The 20,486-nt window shown below is 42.0% G+C and overlaps 2 protein-coding genes across 4 annotated transcripts in view; both read right to left on the reverse strand.

Annotated features, from left to right (window-relative positions):
• Nucleotides 1-116: 116 nt before the first annotated feature.
• Nucleotides 117-1,907, reverse strand: LOC308369980 (protein NLRC3-like; the record flags this gene model as incomplete). Its single annotated transcript, XM_080844539.1, has 1 exon — nucleotides 117-1,907. The coding sequence occupies one exon, from the start codon at nucleotides 1,905-1,907 to the stop codon at nucleotides 117-119; it is 1,791 nt and encodes a 596-aa protein (XP_080700665.1).
• Nucleotides 1,908-12,331: 10,424 nt separating this feature from the next.
• mlf1 (myeloid leukemia factor 1) overlaps nucleotides 12,332-20,486 on the reverse strand; it is a 25,951-nt gene continuing 17,796 nt past the window's right edge. For 2 of the 3 annotated variants that reach the window (XM_080844930.1, XM_080844932.1), the window contains 4 exons: nucleotides 15,542-15,670; nucleotides 14,527-14,686; nucleotides 13,925-14,066; nucleotides 12,332-13,317 (listed from right to left, as the gene is read on the reverse strand). In XM_080844930.1, the coding sequence (XP_080701056.1) occupies nucleotides 13,239-13,317; nucleotides 13,925-14,066; nucleotides 14,527-14,686; nucleotides 15,542-15,670 (510 nt within the window). In that variant the 3' untranslated portion in view covers nucleotides 12,332-13,238. The remainder of the gene's footprint in view (nucleotides 13,318-13,924; nucleotides 14,067-14,526; nucleotides 14,687-15,541; nucleotides 15,671-20,486) is intronic. The other variant, XM_080844931.1, reaches the window with a different exon arrangement.

Genomic DNA, 20,486 nt, shown 5'->3' on the forward strand with positions numbered 1-20,486 from the left:
TCTACTGTTGGTAGGGAGACTGATCAGGAGTGTTTGCTCTACTCAGCTGAGTAAAAATGAACCATATTGATGTGCCGTCTACTTCAAAACTTACACAGGCACACACAGTATGTTACTCACTCAGCTGATGTGGAAGATGTGACCACTGGCACCAGCTTCTGCAGAACTTCATCGGGACTGAGGAGTTCAGTCAGATCTTCCTCTGGTGTCTTTATGTACTTCTGCAGGTCAAACTCATCCAGCTGCTCTTCTGAAGTCTTAAACACAAACGTCCTAGTCTTCCACTCTCCTGGTAAGAGCATGTCCACATTCAGAGTTCCTGATCTCCTGTCAATGATCTCCACTACAGCATGGTGATTCAGCTCATTCAGACAGTAGAACAGGTTGATCTTTCTGTCTGAAGTGTTCTGGGATCTGATCGTCTGTTTAACATACTGGGCAGTTAGCTCTGAGCTCTGTGACTGGCTTCTTGTCTGGGGCAGAAGGTGTCTCAAGATATTCTGATTGGACTCAAGTGAGAGGCCCAGAAGGAAGCGGAGGAAAAGGTCCAGGTGTCCATTCTTACTCTGTAAGGCCAGATCCACTGCAGTCTTGTGTAGGTCATGAAGTGTTGCAGCTCTGAACAGAGCAGAGAGCTGAGAGGTTTGCTGTTGGTCAGGCATGTATCTCTCTCTGTTGCTGAAACAGATGAACACATATAAAGCTGCAAGAAACTCCTGAATGCTCAGATGCACAAAGCTGAACACACTCCCCTGGTACAGCCCAGACTCCTCTCTGAAGATTTGAGTACACACTCCTGAGTACACTGATGCTTCTGTGACATCAATGCCACACTCTCTCAGGTCTGCCTCATAGAATATCAGATTGCCCTTCTCAAGCTGTTGGAAAGACAGTTTCCCCAGTTTGAAAATCATCTCCTCATCTATCTCTTTTTTCACTGTGTACTTTTCATTTTTTATGCTTGTCTGAATGATCAGGAAGTGTGTGTACATTTGAGTGAGGGTCCTTGGCATTTCTACTTTCTCTGATTCATCTGATTGTCTCTCTACAACAGTAGCTGAAATGCAGCAGAAGACTGGAATGTGGCACATGATGTAGAGGCTCCTGGATGACTTCAGGTGTGTGATGGTTCTGCTGGCCAGGTTCTCATCACTGATTTTCTTCCTTAAGTACTCCTCTTTCTGTGGGTCACTGAATCCCCTAACTTCTGTCACCTGGTCCACACACATGGGTGGAATCTGATTTGCTGCTGCTGGTCGGGTGGTGATCCAGAGGAGAGCAGAGGGAAGCAGATTCCCCTTGATGAGGTTTGTCAGCAGCACGTCCACTGAGGCTGGCTCTGTCATATCAGAGCAGATTGGGTTGGAGTCGAAATTTAGAGGAAGTCGACACTCATCCAGACCATCAAAGATGAACATGACTTTGTGCGTTGAACTCGTGAAGATTGCTTGATTTCCTATTTTTGGGTAGAAGTGCTGAATTAAATCCACCAGACTGAGTTTTTGCTCCTTCATCAGGTTCAGCTCTCGGAAAGGAAGAGGAAATATGAAGTGGACATCCTGATTGGCTTTTCCTTCAGCCCAGTCAAGAATTAACTTCTGCACAGAGACTGTTTTTCCAATGCCAGCCACTCCCTTAGTCAGCACTGTTCTGATGGGTTTGTCTTGTCCAGATAAAGGTGTAAAGATGTCATTGCAGTTGATTGGTGTGTCTGGTGCTGCTTCTCTCCAGGATGCGCTCTCTATCTGTCTGACCTCATGTTCCTTATTGACCTCTCCTCTTCCCCCCTCTGTGATGTAGAGCTTTGTGTAGATCTTACTGAGGGGTGTGGGGTTTCCCTGCTTTGTGATTCCCTCATTCACACACTGAAACCTCTTCTGAAGATGGGATTTGTGGATCTGCTGCATTTCAACAGTTACTGAACCAGGTTGGTATCTGTGTGTGAAAACAAGAACAAATATTAAATATAAAAATTAAACTTATAAAGTAACATATTCATGTTTGGTCTTGAATTGATCCTTGATTAAGTCTGATCGTGGTTTCATTCTGAATTACCTGCCATAGCTGTGTAATAAGACTAGTCCCACTGTAACCTCTGCCTGGGAGAAAGTTATTTTAGCTGATTGGCTGGTGGCAAATGCATAGAAATGGGACTTCAGGTACAAAACCAAGCACTTTAGAATATTTGGGCTCTCTTTCTTTTTCTTCTTTGTTCTGCTCTTTCTGCTGCAGTTTCTCCTCTATTGTCTTTGAGTGTCCTCTCTTATTATTGTTTATTATATTACTAAACTGATCATCAATAACCTTTCATATAACTTATTGTGTGTTGTGCCATGACATCAAACAATTGTCTCAGACACTGCTTGGAAATATTATAGGTCCTTTACTTATTTAATGTCAGATTTATTGTATTTTCTGAAATATTTACCACTCTCAGTTGGAGTTCAGACATGTATTAACCTTCCAGCCTGGTGTTTTTCTCTCTATACTATATTTTAGTTGTCATTAGCATGTAGATACTATATATTATAGAAATATCTTGAACCACCCATCTCATATAAACATCCAGCTTAAAAGACAAGTCAAAAACCTTTGGTACACTTTTAGACTTCAGGTGTACTTCAAATGACTGTATGGATGATTGTATTTCCTATGGAAAGTCCTCATTACTACTCACCTCTGACCAGCAGGAACACCTCCTGGATGGTCAATGGACTGGTCACTCTTCATGGACACACAGCTCGGTATGGGAGAGTGTGATCTCTTCTGATGAATGGAGCTGTATTTCACACACACACACACACACACACACACACACACACACACACACACACACACACACACACACACACCAAAACAAAGCTATCAGCAGTATATGTAAAACAAATAATAAAACGGTCAAAATGACCCCAATCCTATTTTTGTATACAATAATATGCCGTAACATGTTATGCAATTTCAAGGAATATTACTGACTTAAAATAATTCAAGGGAAAATATCTACTTGATTTAAAATATTTCCAGTGTCGCTTTGAAGATCTTTCTTTAACTCTATTCATTTACTTATAAAGCCATTTTGATTTGAACAGCAAAGTCGGAGATGACAAGTTAGCTTCTGGTCTCTCATACTGCCCCCTTCAACAATATGGTGGTACTGCAATGATTATTACTAAAACATTTTAAACCTAGAAAATATACTGAAATGGTTCTCAAGATCAGTTCTAGGATTTCACCCTTTGGGGGGCTCAGCTGCTTGTGATAATTTGTAGGTAAACATTTTCATTCAATTCATTTTTTCTGTCTCCTATCATTAATATCTAGATATGAGATAATAAAGAAATATCTAGACCTGCCCATCTCATATAAACATCCAGCTTAAAAGACAAGTCAAACACCTTTGATTCACTTTTAGACTTCAGGTGTACTTCAAATAACTGTATGGATGATTAGTATTGAGGACCTTCCACAGGAAATACACTCACCTCTGACCAGCATGAACACCTCCTTCTGCAAATAGAAGTGGAGGATCCATGGACTGGTCACTCTTCATGGACACACAGCTCGGTACAGGAGAGTGTGATCTCCTTTGCTGGATGAGGCTGTATTTCACACACCACACACACACACAAAAAACAAAACAGTCAAAATGACCCCAATCCTATTCTTGTCTGCAATACTCTGCCATAACATGCTATGCAATTTCAAGGAATATTATTGACTTAAAATAAGTCAAGGGAAAATATCTATTTGATTACAAATATTTCCAGTCTCACTGTGAAGCTCTTTCTTTAAATCTATAAATGTACTGATCTGAACAGCAGAGTCAGAGATGTCAAGTCAGCTTCTGGTCTGTCTCATACTGCCCCCTTCTGACAATATGGGGGTACTGCAATGAACACTTCTACATTTCTTTTAAACCTACAGAAATATACTGAAATGGTTCTCAAGATAAGTTCTGTGATTTAACCCTAACGGGAGTTTGGCTGCTTGTGACAATGTAAAGGTTAACATTGTCTATCAATGAATGGTGTCCGTCTCCTTTAATATCTACCGGTGCCACCTAGTGGTCCGTGACGGCCACAAGTAAATTATTGCGACATTTCTAACATACAACTCAGAACTATGTTTTTAACTATGATTTTTTTTAACTATGTTCTATTATAGGCTGTTTTACCTATGTTTTTTTCCTCAATACTACTCACTTCTGACCAGCAGGAACACCTCCTTCTGCAAATTGAAGTGGAGGATCCATGGACTGGTCACTCTTCATGGACACACAGCTTGGTACGGGAGAGTGTGATCTCTTCTGCTGAATGGAGCTGTATTTTATACACACAGGCACACGCACACGCACAGACACACACATATACACACACAAACACACAAAGTTACCAGCAGTATAAAACCAAAAATATCACTACAGTCAAAATGACCCAAATCATATTTCAAGGGAAAACATTTATTTGATTTGAAATATTTCCAATGCCACTCTGAAGATCTCTCTTTAAGTCTAATAATTGAATTATGAAGCCATTTTGATTTGAACAACAAAGACGGAGATGACAAATCAGCCTCTGGTCTGCCTCATACTGTCCCCTTGTGACAATATTGTGGTACTGCAATGATCAATACTAGATTTTGAAAAACCTACAAAATATACTGAAATGGTTTTCAAGATCAGTGCTAGGATTTCACCCTCATGAAGGCTTAGCTGCTTGTGAATGTGTGAAGGTTAAATTGTCAATTAATACATTATCTATGTAATGTTTACTTTTCAGGGCTGAAGCCACCTTAAAAATATCTTGAACTGCCTGTCTCATTGAAATGTCTAGTATAAAAGGCAAGTCAAACACCTTTGGTACACTTTTATACTTCAGGTGTACTTCAAATGGAGGATCCATGGACTGGTCACTCTTCATGGACACACAGCTTGGTACCGGAGAGTTTGATCTCTTCTGCTGGATGAGGCTGTATTTCACACACACACACACACACACACACACACACACACACACACACACACACACGCACAGACACACACATATACACACACACAAAGTTATCAGCAGTATATGAAAGACCAAAAATATCACTACAGTCAAAATGACCCAAATCCTATTTATGTCTGCAAAATACTATGCCATCACATGTCATCCAATTTCAAGAGATATTATTGGTTTAAAATAATTCAAGGGAAAACATATATTTGATTTCAAATATTTCCAATTCCACTCTGAAGATCTCTCTTAAAGTTTAATAATTGAATTATGAAGCCATTTTGATTTGAACAACAAAGACGGAGATGACAAATCAGCCTCTGGTCTGCCTCATACTGCCCTCTTGTGACAATATTGTGGTACTGCAATGATTAATACTAGATATTTTTTTAAACCTACAAAATATACTGAAATGGTTTTCAAGATTAGTGCTAGGATTTCACCCTTATGAAGGCTTAGCTGCTTGTGAAAGTGTGAAGGTTAAATAGTCAATTCATACATTATCTATGTAATGTTTACTTTTCAGGGCTGAAGCCACCTTAAAACTTTAAATGAAAACTACCTGTCTCATTTAAATGTCTAGTATAAAAGGCAAGTCAAACACCTTTGGTACACTTTTATACTTCAGGTGTACTTCAAATGATTGTATGGATGATTGTATTTCCTGTGGAAAGTCCTCATTACTACTCACCTCTGACCAGCAGGAACACCTCCTTCTGCAAATTGAAGTGGAGGATCCATGGACTGGTCACTCTTCATGGACACACAGCTTGGTACGGGAGAGTGTGATCTCTTTTGCTGGATTGAGCTGTATTTCACACAAAACACACACACACACACACACACACACACACACACACACACACACACACACACACACACACACACACACACACACACACACACTAATTATTGATATGTTTCAGTTTCTCCAGGTATTCTGATAAAGGGCTTTCATGATAATTTTTTTTCTCTTCATGCATTCACATGTGTCACTTTTTCTATTTTGTATCTTGATTGTTACCACACTGTTAAAACCCAAATTATTTGTTTCAACTGTAGAGATGTCAAGGAACAGCTCTGTTCGATTGAACACCACTTGAGAACTTTAGCAAAGCCTAGGAAAATTGGTGTTAATCAGCTGAGCTAAAAGTGGTCTAAAACGATAGATGGGTTAGCATTTTTAGAGATTCAGTTGGATTCAGTTTCATTCTGCTTGCAACTACTGACATAGAACACAACCGTGCCAAATATCTGATTGAGACAAATGGCCATTACATAAATCCAAATGTTCTCATATCTGATTGGTCCAGTTACTACGCACTCCTGCTCTACTGTGGGTTGGGTTCTACTTTCTGATAGGCTGCCAAATGAAAACAAAACACTCAGTCATCATCCAATCAGCTTCAGTTGCCAGGCAGAAATCATGCTAAGAGGTTGCTTCCCAGACACCCACAGATACTTGCATATTATTCCCTTATTTGCACTTCATAACTTTTCTTCTTACAAATAAATAATAAGAATTATTCACTATTATTATTGTTACTACTATTATTACTATTATTAGCGATGGTGTGAAAAGAGAAAAAAACTCAGATAGTAATAGTCATCCAATCAGCTTTCGTTGCTTCTTTCCACCCAAATGAAGAGATACAGCAGGAAGGTGATGGTTTTATCCCACACACTCAAAGATATTTATTCTGCTTTTAGTTGTGCATAATGAAGTCTCAATTGTCTTAATACCTTGTTTAACCATTTACATTGTTTTACTTATTTAAGCTAATGAATGAAATGAAATATGTACTACACTTATCAACAAACAAACAAATATAAAAGTAAATAAACAAATAGTACATGTAAATATATTGTTATTATTGTTGTTGTTGTCTTACCCCAGAGGCTCATCATCATGGTTCTCTTCACTGGAACTCATTTTGGGGCAAATACACCCCTTTTCCTGGGATATCCCTCTCCTGGTATTATACTGGAGAATGGGAGAGAAAGACACACATACACAGAGTGTGACAAAGTGTCTAAAACTAAGAAAATAAATCATATTACTCCAATGCTCAGGCCCTTGCTGGCTCCCAGTTAGATACAGAACTGAATTAAGAGTATGACTTTCTGTCTATAAGTCACTAAATGGTAAGGGTCCTAAACATATACATAACAGTTTAGAAAGGCAGTTCAAATAATTGCACAAGATACCTGTAATTCAGTTTCATTATTATTACTTTTATTTTGATATCACATGCACACTTGTCTCTGGTAGCCCCCCCTGCCTCCCCTTGTATTGTCCCTCTCTCCCCCCTTCCTCTTTCCTGTTTGTTTTATGCTTAAATGAGGTAGGTGGGGGAGTTTTAATGGGAGATATGAATCTGATAAATATTGTCTTTAAAAATAGCCATCTATGTTAATATATATCATCTTAGCACTAATTATTATTAAATGTACTAGTGCAGTGCCCGTAGGGGGTAACATCTATGACGACGACTGTTCTATGACTATGACATCATTCACAAAAAAGTGTCCCGATGTATCTGTTGTAATTCGTTTGTACTTTGTTTTCTAATTATTGCAATATTATAAACCTCAGTCTGCATTTACCCTGGCTGGGAGAGGCTGTCATTCGGAAGATACTGTGTGTGATCGCCTTTGCTCTGTGTTCATTAAACCTGTCAGAGTGTATGAATAAATAGCTGGGTGCCAATCAAAATCACAACGCAAGAGCGGAGTACTACACCGCTACAACGGTGACATGGGTTTGCACCATAGGCTACGGCAAACGGTAAAATACAAATATCTCGCAAACTATGAATTCAAAAATCTTCAAAATCAAGGATGCACAGTTCATGACATGTGTAAGCTACATTACTTTGAAACTTAATATAAAGAAGCTTAAAAATAAACGAATAGATCAAATCAATCACTGTCTTAAGATCACCTGAGCAAAAGTCTGTATCTGTTCACCAAGAAGAATTTGAATGCGGACCTCACCTCCTCTATCCAACGGTATTCTGAACTTTGAGTGAAGGCAGGATAGTTACTACGCGTATATTGTTTGATTGTGACGTCACTACCCATAGTGCCGACGAGACGGGAAACGATAACCCATTGTTTCCTACGGGAAACGGTAAAATACAAATATCTCGCGAACTATAAATTCAAAAATCTTCAAAATCAAGGATGCACAGGTTCATGACATGCGTAAGCTACTTGCGAAATATCATAACTAACGTATCTACCGTCAGGGAGATACGCCCTAGACAGACTGACACTGACACACACACACCCACACACAGAGATTCCTGGATTTATAGATAGATTATATATCTTAACAATTTATTGGCAATAACATTTTGACATATCGATTTTATGATTTTCCTTTATGTAACATGTGGGGGCTAGCTTTTATAAGAGAAGCTAGCAAGCTGGAAGACTTATCTGTTTCTGCTGGTGTGCTTGAACAGGTGTGATACCATTTTTAATTATATTTCTTAATGTATATATTCATGTATATATTCCATGTCTGTTTTATGCCTGTTTGTTTTATGCTTGAATGAGCCTTTATAAGAGAAGCTAGCAAGCTGGAAGACTTATCTGTTTCTGTTGGTGTGCTTGATCAGAATAAAGATCCTTCTTGCAACAGTTGTCCCCGTACTCAATTACACAACGCAGAGATTTACACCGGTTACACATATACTGTATATTAAATGTTTGCTGAATATAAAGGTCTCTTAGATCTGCAGGAGTTGGTCACTAAACAGGGTGAGATGGCATTTAGCCGTTATGCTGCTGACTTCCAAATAGAGTTACGACACTCGTGCCCATCCCATTTTATCTACCTTATCGAACAGAAAACATACAGGCCTAACTGTTTTTAAATACTCTACCTTATTCAATTGTGTGATAGTCAATGGATGTGGTCACATTTTGGACCAGGACCATACCCCGTTTTATCTGTGAGACTTTTAATGATTTTTCATTGAATCTCATGGATGTTCACTCCCAATAGCGTAGTATAATAGTTACATGTTCATTAGACTGCTGAGTGGTGTGAGTGAGAGACTGCCATGTTCACACTGTCTGGTCCACTATGGCCTAGTGCACACTGTCTGAGTTACCTGTTGATTTTCATGTTGGCGGCCATGTTAACAGGTGAGATCACACTGCCTGTGTGAGACGCCCATGTTAACAGGTGAGATCACACTGCCTGTGTGAGACGCCCATGTTAACAGGTGAGATCATGCACACGGGTAATAACAGGAGACCACTGACGTGTAAAGTGATTTGGGTGATACTGTGAAGTAGGCCTATCTCTTTTCGGTGTTGCTCTTTGTAGACGGTCCCTGCCCACTACTCTGATAGTCGGTTGCACATTTAGGCCAATATTATTGGTCAAGTTAATCGAACTACTCGTTTTGATTAACATTTTTGTTGTAGCTCGTTGTCTGTAACTACGATCGGAAATATTCGTCTTTTGTGTTCTAACAACGTTTGTCTTGCGACTTAGACTATTGATAAGTTCGAATCTGTGAATATCTTTCTAAACTATAGGCTTACCGAAGTTTGAGTTCCTTCCGTGTTTGTTCCGTAACTCCTCCGTCTTACAACACTTTTATTTAGCCGTAAATTGCAGGCCGGTCATTTCAGTAATTTTCCCGCACAGTCGACTGTTTTAGACAAGCCCTTTAACTATGATGAAGGCTAATTGTAAGTAAGGCCATTGTAGCCTGGTTTGTATGATTCACGATCAAACAGTTCTCACAGCGAGATAACAGAGTGTAGTCTAGGATTCCCATAATGTTTATTATAGTAGGTATTATAGTGTTTATTATAGTAGTACTAACCCTAATACAAGTAATAATATCAAACCCATGTCGTAAAAGCACCGATAAACCGTTTACAATTTAATACTGAGATACTCACAAACGGTAGTTTCTGGGCATTTCTTTGCTGAACAATTCATCTCCGTGCTCACAAAATGGAAGAGACGAGTGTAGTTTCACTTTTGTTTGCGCGTAAGTGATGGCTGTTTGAAGAGCAAGGGCAAAAAAAACAAAAGGGCACATACCGCATCATATATGATGAGATAGTCCTCGTCGTTGATTAAGTTTAATATTATGTGACCAGGCGATCAGGATTAAAAATAGGTTTTAACCACACATAAATAATTAATGTATAAATAAATACATACATAAATGGGGTGTACCTAATCACCGGAACGGGCCGAAACTGACCCAAATTTGGCCAGATACATGTTCAGAACACCTGTATGTGACCTGTATGTATATACAGTGATTATAACACCAAATGATTCAATATATTACAAGTTGTTCAAAACGTTAAAAAAATGACAGCTTGGATTGACAGCCCCGTGACAGGGGTTCTCCTATGACATCACGACGACAAAGGCGAGGGATTCCATCTACTCTCAAACCAGGGTAACGTTTTGAACAACTTGTAATATTTTATTGAATCATTTGGTGTTATAATCACTGTATATACATACAGGTCACTTCTACAAGTGTTCTGAACATGTATCTGGCCAAATCTGGGTCCGTTTCGGTGATTAGGTACACCCACATAAATGTAAATTATAAGTAACTATTGATTGACAAAAATACATTTATTATTTTTTTCTGTCTAAATGCATGGATGTGGACATTTATTCATTAATTCATTTGTAAATATGGCAGGTTTTGTCCTCCATGGTAGCCAACATATTGACCTATACTTCACACACACACTATACTACTCACATACTCCTATACTTCCTGTAGTCTGCAAAACTTACATCGTATGGTGCTTAATATTACGTTCGTTGTTTCAGTGGAAACGACTCTGACATCAATGTCCTTTTTCCATCGAGGGCATCCCAAAGCTTGCGACTGTATCACACCCGACGCATTCCCTTCACAGCCGCAAATGTGTGTGTGTGTGTGTAGAATAGTGACGGAGTGGGAGAAGGAAGAGTCTGCTGTGAGCGAGGCCCACTGAATACTGGTGAATGTTGGGAGTGCACAGCACAGCTGATGGACACTGATGACCTTTGACCTCTCCAGGTGTGTACGGCTCCACACTGTTCACTCTGCACTGTCTCCCATTCCATCCACACAGCACAAGTGTGTGTGTGTGTGTGTGTGTGTGTTGCTCTCTGTTCCCTCTGCACTGTCTCCCATTCCATCCACACAGCACGAGTGTGTGTGTGTGTGTGTGTGTGTGTTGCTCTCTGTTCCCTCTGCACTGTCTCCCATTCCATCCACACAGCACGAGTGTGTGTGTGTGTGTGTGTGTGTGTGTGTGTTGCTCTCTGTTCACTCTGCACTGTCTCCCATTCCATCCACACAGCACGTGTGTGTGTGTGTGTGTGTGTGTTGCTCTCTGTTCCCTCTGCACTGTCTCCCATTCCATCCACACAGCACGAGTGTGTGTGTGTGTGTGTGTGTGTGTGTGTTGCTCTCTGGTCACTCTGCACTGTCTCCCATTCCATCCACACAGCACGAGTGTGTGTGTGTGTGTGTGTGTGTGTGTGTGTGTGTGTGTGTGTTGCTCTCTGTTCCCTCTGCACTGTCTCCCATTCCATCCACACAGCACGAGTGTGTGTGTGTGTGTGTGTGTGTGTTGCTCTCTGTTCCCTCTGCACTGTCTCCCATTCCATCCACACAGCACGAGTGTTTGTGTGTGTGTGTGTTGCTCTCTGTTCACTCTGCACTGTCTCCCATTCTATCCACACAGCACGAGTGTGTGTGTGTGTGTGTGTGTGTGTGTGTATGTTGCTCACTGTTCCCTCTGCACTGTCTCCCATTCCATCCCCACACCACGAGTGTGTGTGTGTGTGTGTGTGTGTGTGTGTTGCTCTCTGTTCACTCTGCACTGTCTCCCATTCCACCCACACACCACCAGTGTGTGTGTGTGTGTGTGTGTGTGTGTGTGTGTGTGTGTGTGTGTTGCCCACTGTTCACTCTGCACTGTCTCCCATTCCATCCACACACCACCAGTGTGTGTGTGTGTGTGTGTGTGTGTGTGTGTTGCCCACTGTTCACTCTGCACTGTCTCCCATTCCATCCACACGGCGTGAGTGTGTGTGTGTGTGTTGCTCACTGTTCCCTTTGCACTCTCTCCCATTCCATCCACAAAGCACGTGTGTGTGTGTGTGTGTGTGTGTGTTGCTCTCTGTTCCCTCTGCACTGTCTCCCATTCCATCCACACAGCACGGCAGCATCTGGGATTGTGCTGATGTGAGTGTGAAGTGTGTTGCTCTCCGACTGTGTCACAGGCTCACACATCAACAGCACCCCACCCTGCCCCGCCCCAAAAACACGCTCACACACTTCAGCAAACTGTGTTATTTATTCAGTGTCATGTATTGCATTTCACATTCTTGAAAAAAAAAAACAACACAAATTAGCCCAGGGAAGATGGCCGACTGCTACAGTACACCAGGCCCATGGGTGACCCACCCACAGCGACCTGCATGCAGACTGCAGACCACACCAGTTTGGGGACGGGTCTGTTACCGTGGCAGCAGCTTTGGGGGAATTCACTGTTACTCCCATATTTACAGCAACATAAAATAGCATAGCCATGACTTTACCTGATGGAAATCAGCAAAACTGACGTTATAATATAAAACGGATTTTGTGAGGGACATTTTTTTACAAACAGATATAACAGCCAGACTCATAGCGCAGAGTAGAGACTCTTCACAATCAGGTACTGTTCTTACATTCAGAATAATCATTTCTAAGTGCATCTTTGAACAAACTTTAACATGTATAAATACAAGCATCTTTATTTCTCTCGACAGTTTTTAAAAATACAACGCTCCGATCCAGTTGTATAAAAATCACAAAAGTGTCCTAGACTGGACAGTTATGGTCTCTGATTAACAAAATGGGATTTCTTTGCTTGTGTGTGTGTGTGTGTGTGTGTGTGTGTGTGTGTGTGTGTGTGTGTGTGTGTGTGTGTGTGTGTGTGTGTGTGTGTGTGTGTGTGTACAAGTGCAGTCAGGCTGATTTGATCTTCTCTGTGGGACTGAAATGGACCAAACGTCAAACTAATAATCTTAAATGGAGTTTAAGAGAGGAACTGGGGCACCTACACACACTGCCCAGAGTTGGTCTGGTGTGTGTGTGTGTGTGTGTGTGTGTAGGCACCAGAAGAGCGGGGGTGACAGACGCACAAGACACAGAAGCACCGGAGGACTGCCTGCCATGATCACAAGCGTTTTATTGGAGCTCACAGCTCCTCCATGCCGGGGCGCTGCACCTTGATCTCATGGATGTGGCTCCTCCTCCCATCCACTTCAGGGCTTCTACTGCAAACAAACAAACAAACAAACACACTCAAACAAACAAAGAACAGCTCATACCAACGAAGCTGAATGTTGGGTGTAAAGTGGCCCAATAAATACTGCAGGCGTATACAACAGGCGTATACAACATTCTGAAGGCTTTGTTTAGTCTGGATTGTGTGTGTGTGTGTGTGTGTGTGTGTGCGTGTGTGTGTGTGTGTGTTTGTGTGGGGCGTATACAACATTGTGAAGGCTTTGTTTAGTCTGGTTTGTGTATGTGTGTGTGTGTGTGTGTGTGTGTGGGTGTGTGTGTGTGTGTGTGTGTGTGTGTGTGTGTGTGTGTGTGTGTTTGTGTGCGGCGTATACAACATTGTGAAGGCTTTGTTTAGTCTGGTTTGTGTATGTGTCTGGTATGCGTGAAGCAGGGCTCTGATTGCTATACAAAACAATAGTTGCTAAGTGGAACTTTTCTCTCCCTCTCTACATTTATATGGATTTAGTATGTGTGTGAGTGTGTGTGTGTGGTGTGTGTGGCGTATGCTACATGTATCTGGTGCCACATGGTTGTTCCATGTCATGTGACCTGAGTTAGCGGTCACATGGCGGTGTTTAAGGGGTTGTGATTGGTTACCTGCCGTGGTCCGGGGCGGCGATGGCAGCTCGGTGAACCGTGCGGTTTCTTGGTTTGGACCCCTCGAGCTGAGCGAGGGGCGCCACCGGCTGGAACTTAGACACCTCCTTCTGCCACTCATTATCGAAATCCTGCGCCTCAGCTGTGGGGGTTAGAGTTCAAAGGGTAAAGGTCAGGATAGGTTTGGGCATCCCCATGCTGTTCTCCTGTTCTGTCTATGGCACTGACCGCTGGTTGATTTACACAACACCAGTCCCTATGGACATGGCCAGCCTTGATTTAGCGGTCAGGGTCAGAATGCTTAGGGTCAGCGGTTTAAAAATAGCAGATCAGTCATCCATCAACAAGCCCTCCTGCACTGACATGCCGAAGTACAAGCTTCTTTTGACAGACGCTTCAAATGAGACTAGTACTTGTTAGTTTAGATTAGTAATGTTTAATCCAAGGACATCAGTGTATTATTACATAATGTCTTCTTTACCCTGTCAGCTGTACATTAAGATTCCTTCCCCTGTCACACAGGTCTATATTAAGATTCCTTCCCCTGTCACACAGATGGGCATTACACATCTAAACAGGCTGCTGTACACAGACACACTCACACTCGTCCATGTTCTGGAAGTCCTGGCTGAACTCGCGCTCGCCCGTCTTGTGGTTGCGTTTCTTCTCCACGACGTGGCCGCGGTCCTGGATGTGGTGGCCCATGGACATCTTCTCCACGCCGCTCTCCGAGTCCTTCAGGGTGCGCTGGGTCTCACACACCTGAACAGCACATTTACACTACACTGGTTACCCTGACAACAAGAAGCTACATTTCTATGGTTGTATCATGAATATTTCATTGATTAGTTATTACTCATGTATTTATTAATCATATTATCATCGTAGTATCATTATTTTATAGGTATATGTTTTTTTTATTAATACAGCATTTCAACTATAATTCGAAATTCAGGACTGGACAATGATTATCAGAATAAATGGTTGAATAATTTTGGATATCCCTATCCCAGCAAATGGTCATCCTTCAAGGAAAGCTGCATCACCAATGAGATTCATGAGACCCGCACAATGTAAAGTATTAAATGACCAAACCAATGACTGGAACAAAACAAAACGATCCCTACGAAGGGCTGTGTTCCCAAAAAGCGCCATTAAACAACAACCAGCATTACATTCTAGACAGACTTTTGAACTCAGGTGGGTTGCTAAATGACACCTGTGGAAAACACAGCCTAGTGTTTGGCTATAGCTATAGCGCCCCCCTCCCACACAGGTGAGCACCTACCCCTTTAGGGGCACTATAGTGCACCCCCCACCCCCACCCTGGTGGTTACCTACCCCTCCAGGGGCGCTATAGTGCAACCCCCACCCCCCCACCCCAGTGAGCACTTACCCCTCCAGGGGCGCTATAGTGCAACCCCCACCCCCCCACCCCAGTGAGCACTTACCCCTCCAGGGGCGCTATAGTGCAACAACCCACCCCCCCACCCCAGTGAGCACTTACCCCTCCAGGGGCGCTATAGTGCAACCCCCACCCCCCCACCCCAGTGAGCACTTACCCCTCCAGGGGCGCTATAGTGCAACCCCCACCCCCCCACCCCAGTGAGCACTTACCCCTCCAGGAGCGCGACGTGTCTGGCTGTGGGCCTGGAACACCTTGGGGGGCTCGTTCCCCACTTTGGAGTAGGTGCTGACGGAGGAGGAGCTGAAGGAGTGTGTGTTCGAGTCCGTCGACAGGTTTTCCTAAATCACACACACACACACACACACACGTCACACACAAATACATAGTTCTGCTAAAATAAAGGAAAGTATAGGAATAAAGGAAAGGAGAGAAAATTCTAAAGGCATGTTAGTGAACAGCAGCAGGATTCTAAAGGCATGTTAGTGAACAGCAGCAGGATTCTAAAGACATGTTAGTGAACAGCAGCAGGATTCTAAAGGCATGTTAGTGAACAGCAGCAGGATTCTAAAGGCATGTTAGTGAACAGCAGCAGGATTCTAAAGGCATGTTAGTGAACAGCAGCAGGATTCTAAAGGCATGTTAGTGAACAGCAGCAGGATTCTAAAGGCATGTTAGTGAACATCAGCAGGATTCTAAAGGCATGTTAGTGAACAGGATTCTAAAGGCATGTTAGTGAACAGGATTCTAAAGGCATGTTAGTGAACATCAGCAGGATTCTAAAGGCATGTTAGTGAACAGCAGCAGGATTCTAAAGGCATGTTAGTGAACAGCAGCAGGATTCTGAAGGCATGTTAGTGAACAGGATTCTAAAAGCATGTTAGTGAACAGCAGCAGGATTCTAAAGGCATGTTAGTGAACAGCAGCAGGATTCTAAAGGCATGTTAGTGAACAGCAGCATGATTCTAAAGGCATGTTAGTGAACAGCAGCAGGATTCTAAAGGCATGTTAGTGAACAGGATTCTAAAGGCATGTTAGTGAACAGCAGCAGGATTCTAAAGGCATGTTAGTGAACAGCAGCAGGATTCTAAAGGCATGTTAGTGAACAGCAGCAGGATTCTAAAGGCATGTTAGTGAACAGCAGCAGGATTCTAAAGGCATGTTAGTGAACAGCAGCAGGATTCTAAAGGCATGTTAGTGAACAGCAGCAGGATTCTAAAGGCATGTTAGTGAACAGCAGCAGGATTCTAAAGGCATGTTAGTGAACAGGATTCTAAAGGCATGTTAGTGAACAGCAGCAGGATTCTAAAGGCATGTTAGTGAACAGGATTCTAAAGGCATGTTAGTGAACAGCAGCAGGATTCTAAAGGCATGTTAGTGAACAGCAGCAGGATTCTAAAGGCATGTTAGTGAACAGCAGCATGATTCTAAAGGCATGTTAGTGAACAGGATTCTAAAGGCATGTTAGTGAACAGCAGCAGGATTCTAAAGGCATGTTAGTGAACAGGATTCTAAAGGCATGTTAGTGAACAGCAGCAGGATTCTAAAGGCATGTTAGTGAACAGCAGCAGGATTCTAAAGGCATGTTAGTGAACAGGATTCTAAAAGCATGTTAGTGAACATCAGCAGGATTCTAAAGGCATGTTATACAGCAGTAGGATTCTAAAGGCACGTTAGTGAACAGCAGCATGATTCTAAAGGCATGTTAGTGAACAGCAGCAGGATTCTAAAGGCATGTTAGTGAACAGGATTCTAAAGGCATGTTAGTGAACAGCAGCAGGATTCTAAAGGCATGTTAGTGAACAGCAGCAGGATTCTAAAGGCATGTTAGTGAACAGCAGCAGGATTCTAAAGGCATGTTAGTGAACAGGATTCTAAAGGCATGTTAGTGAACATCAGCAGGATTCTAAAGGCATGTTAGTGAACAGCAGCAGGATTCTAAAGGCATGTTAGTGAACAGGATTCTAAAAGCATGTTAGTGAACAGCAGCAGGATTCTAAAGGCATGTTAGTGAACAGCAGCAGGATTCTAAAGGCATGTTAGTGAACAGCAGCATGATTCTAAAGGCATGTTAGTGAACAGCAGCAGGATTCTAAAGGCATGTTAGTGAACAGGATTCTAAAGGCATGTTAGTGAACAGCAGCAGGATTCTAAAGGCATGTTAGTGAACAGCAGCAGGATTCTAAAGGCATGTTAGTGAACAGGATTCTAAAAGCATGTTAGTGAACAGCAGCAGGATTCTAAAGGCATGTTAGTGAACAGCAGCAGGATTCTAAAGGCATGTTAGTGAACAGCAGCAGGATTCTAAAGGCATGTTAGTGAACAGCAGCATGATTCTAAAGGCATGTTAGTGAACAGCAGCAGGATTCTAAAGGCATGTTAGTGAACAGGATTCTAAAGGCATGTTAGTGAACAGCAGCAGGATTCTAAAGGCATGTTAGTGAACAGCAGCAGGATTCTAAAGGCATGTTAGTGAACAGGATTCTAAAGGCATGTTAGTGAACAGCAGCATGATTCTAAAGGCATGTTAGTGAACAGCAGCAGGATTCTAAAGGCATGTTAGTGAACAGGATTCTAAAAGCATGTTAGTGAACAGCAGCAGGATTCTAAAGGCATGTTAGTGAACAGGATTCTAAAAGCATGTTAGTGAACAGCAGCAGGATTCTAAAGGCATGTTAGTGAACAGGATTCTAAAAGCATGTTAGTGAACAGCAGCAGGATTCTAAAGGCATGTTAGTGAACAGCAGCAGGATTCTAAAGGCATGTTAGTGAACAGCAGCATGATTCTAAAGGCATGTTAGTGAACAGGATTCTAAAGGCATGTTAGTGAACAGCAGCAGGATTCTAAAGGCATGTTAGTGAACAGGATTCTAAAGGCATGTTAGTGAACAGCAGCAGGATTCTAAAGGCATGTTAGTGAACAGCAGCAGGATTCTAAAGGCATGTTAGTGAACAGCAGCAGGATTCTAAAGGCATGTTAGTGAACAGCAGCAGGATTCTAAAGGCATGTTAGTGAACAGCAGCAGGATTCTAAAGGCATGTTAGTAAACAGCAGCAGGATTCTAAAGGCATGTTAGTGAACAGCAGCAGGATTCTAAAGGCATGTTAGTGAACAGCAGCAGGATTCTAAAGGCATGTTAGTGAACAGGATTCTAAAGGCATGTTAGTGAACAGCAGCAGGATTCTAAAGGCATGTTAGTGAACAGCAGCAGGATTCTGAAGGCATGTTAGTGAACAGGATTCTAAAGGCATGTTAGTGAACAGCAGCAGGATTCTAAAGGCATGTTAGTGAACAGGATTCTAAAGGCATGTTAGTGAACAGGATTCTAAAGGCATGTTAGTGAACAGCAGCAGGATTCTAAAGGCATGTTAGTGAACAGGATTCTAAAGGCATGTTAGTGAACAGGATTCTAAAGGCATGTTAGTGAACAGCAGCAGGATTCTAAAGGCATGTTAGTGAACAGGATTCTAAAGGCATGTTAGTGAACAGCAGCAGGATTCTAAAGGCATGTTAGTGAACAGCAGCAGGATTCTAAAGGCATGTTAGTGAACAGCAGCAGGATTCTAAAGGCATGTTAGTGAACAACAGCAGGATTCTAAAGGCATGTTAGTGAACAGCAGCAGGATTCTAAAGGCATGTTAGTGAACAGCAGCAGGATTCTAAAGGCATGTTAGTGAACAGCAGCAGGATTCTAAAGGCATGTTAGTGAACAGCAGCAGGATTCTGAAGGCATGTTAGTGAACAGGATTCTAAAGGCATGTTAGTGAACAGCAGCAGGATTCTAAAGGCATGTTAGTGAACAGGATTCTAAAGGCATGTTAGTGAACAGGATTCTAAAGGCATGTTAGTGAACAGGATTCTAAAGGCATGTTAGTGAACAGCAGCAGGATTCTAAAGGCATGTTAGTGAACAGGATTCTAAAGGCATGTTAGTGAACAGCAGCAGGATTCTAAAGGCATGTTAGTGAACAGCAGCAGGATTCTAAAGGCATGTTAGTGAACAGGATTCTAAAGGCATGTTAGTGAACAGCAGCAGGATTCTAAAGGCATGTTAGTGAACAGGATTCTAAAGGCATGTTAGTGAACAGCAGCATGATTCTAAAGGCATGTTAGTGAACAGGATTCTAAAGGCATGTTAGTGAACAGCAGCAGGATTCTAAAGGCATGTTAGTGAACAGCAGCAGGATTCTAAAGGCATGTTAGTGAACAGCAGCATGATTCTAAAGGCATGTTAGTGAACAGGATTCTAAAGGCATGTTAGTGAACAGCAGCATGATTCTAAAGGCATGTTAGTGAACAGCAGCAGGATTCTAAAGGCATGTAAGTGAACAGCAGCAGGATTCTAAAGGCATGTTAGTGAACAGGATTCTAAAGGCATGTTAGTGAACAGCAGCAGGATTCTAAAGGCATGTTAGTGAACAGCAGCAGGATTCTAAAGGCATGTTAGTGAACAGGATTCTAAAGGCATGTTAGTGAACAGCAGCATGATTCTAAAGGCATGTTAGTGAACAGCAGCAGGATTCTAAAGGCATGTTAGTGAACAGGATTCTAAAGGCATGTTAGTGAACAGGATTCTAAAGGCATGTTAGTGAACAGGATTCTAAAGGCATGTTAGTGAACAGCAGCAGGATTCTAAAGGCATGTTAGTGAACAGGATTCTAAAGGCATGTTAGTGAACAGCAGCAGGATTCTAAAGGCATGTTAGTGAACAGCAGCAGGATTCTAAAGGCATGTTAGTGAACAGGATTCTAAAGGCATGTTAGTGAACAGCAGCAGGATTCTAAAGGCATGTTAGTGAACAGGATTCTAAAGGCATGTTAGTGAACAGCAGCATGATTCTAAAGGCATGTTAGTGAACAGGATTCTAAAGGCATGTTAGTGAACAGCAGCAGGATTCTAAAGGCATGTTAGTGAACAGCAGCAGGATTCTAAAGGCATGTTAGTGAACAGCAGCATGATTCTAAAGGCATGTTAGTGAACAGGATTCTAAAGGCATGTTAGTGAACAGCAGCATGATTCTAAAGGCATGTTAGTGAACAGCAGCAGGATTCTAAAGGCATGTTAGTGAACAGGATTCTGAAGGCATGTTAGTGAACAGCAGCAGGATTCTAAAGGCATGTTATACAGCAGCAGGATTCTAAAGGCATGTTAGTGAAC

This window comes from Sprattus sprattus (assembly GCF_963457725.1).
Source record: "Sprattus sprattus genome assembly, chromosome: 9".
Classification (NCBI taxonomy): Eukaryota; Metazoa; Chordata; class Actinopteri; order Clupeiformes; family Clupeidae; genus Sprattus; species Sprattus sprattus.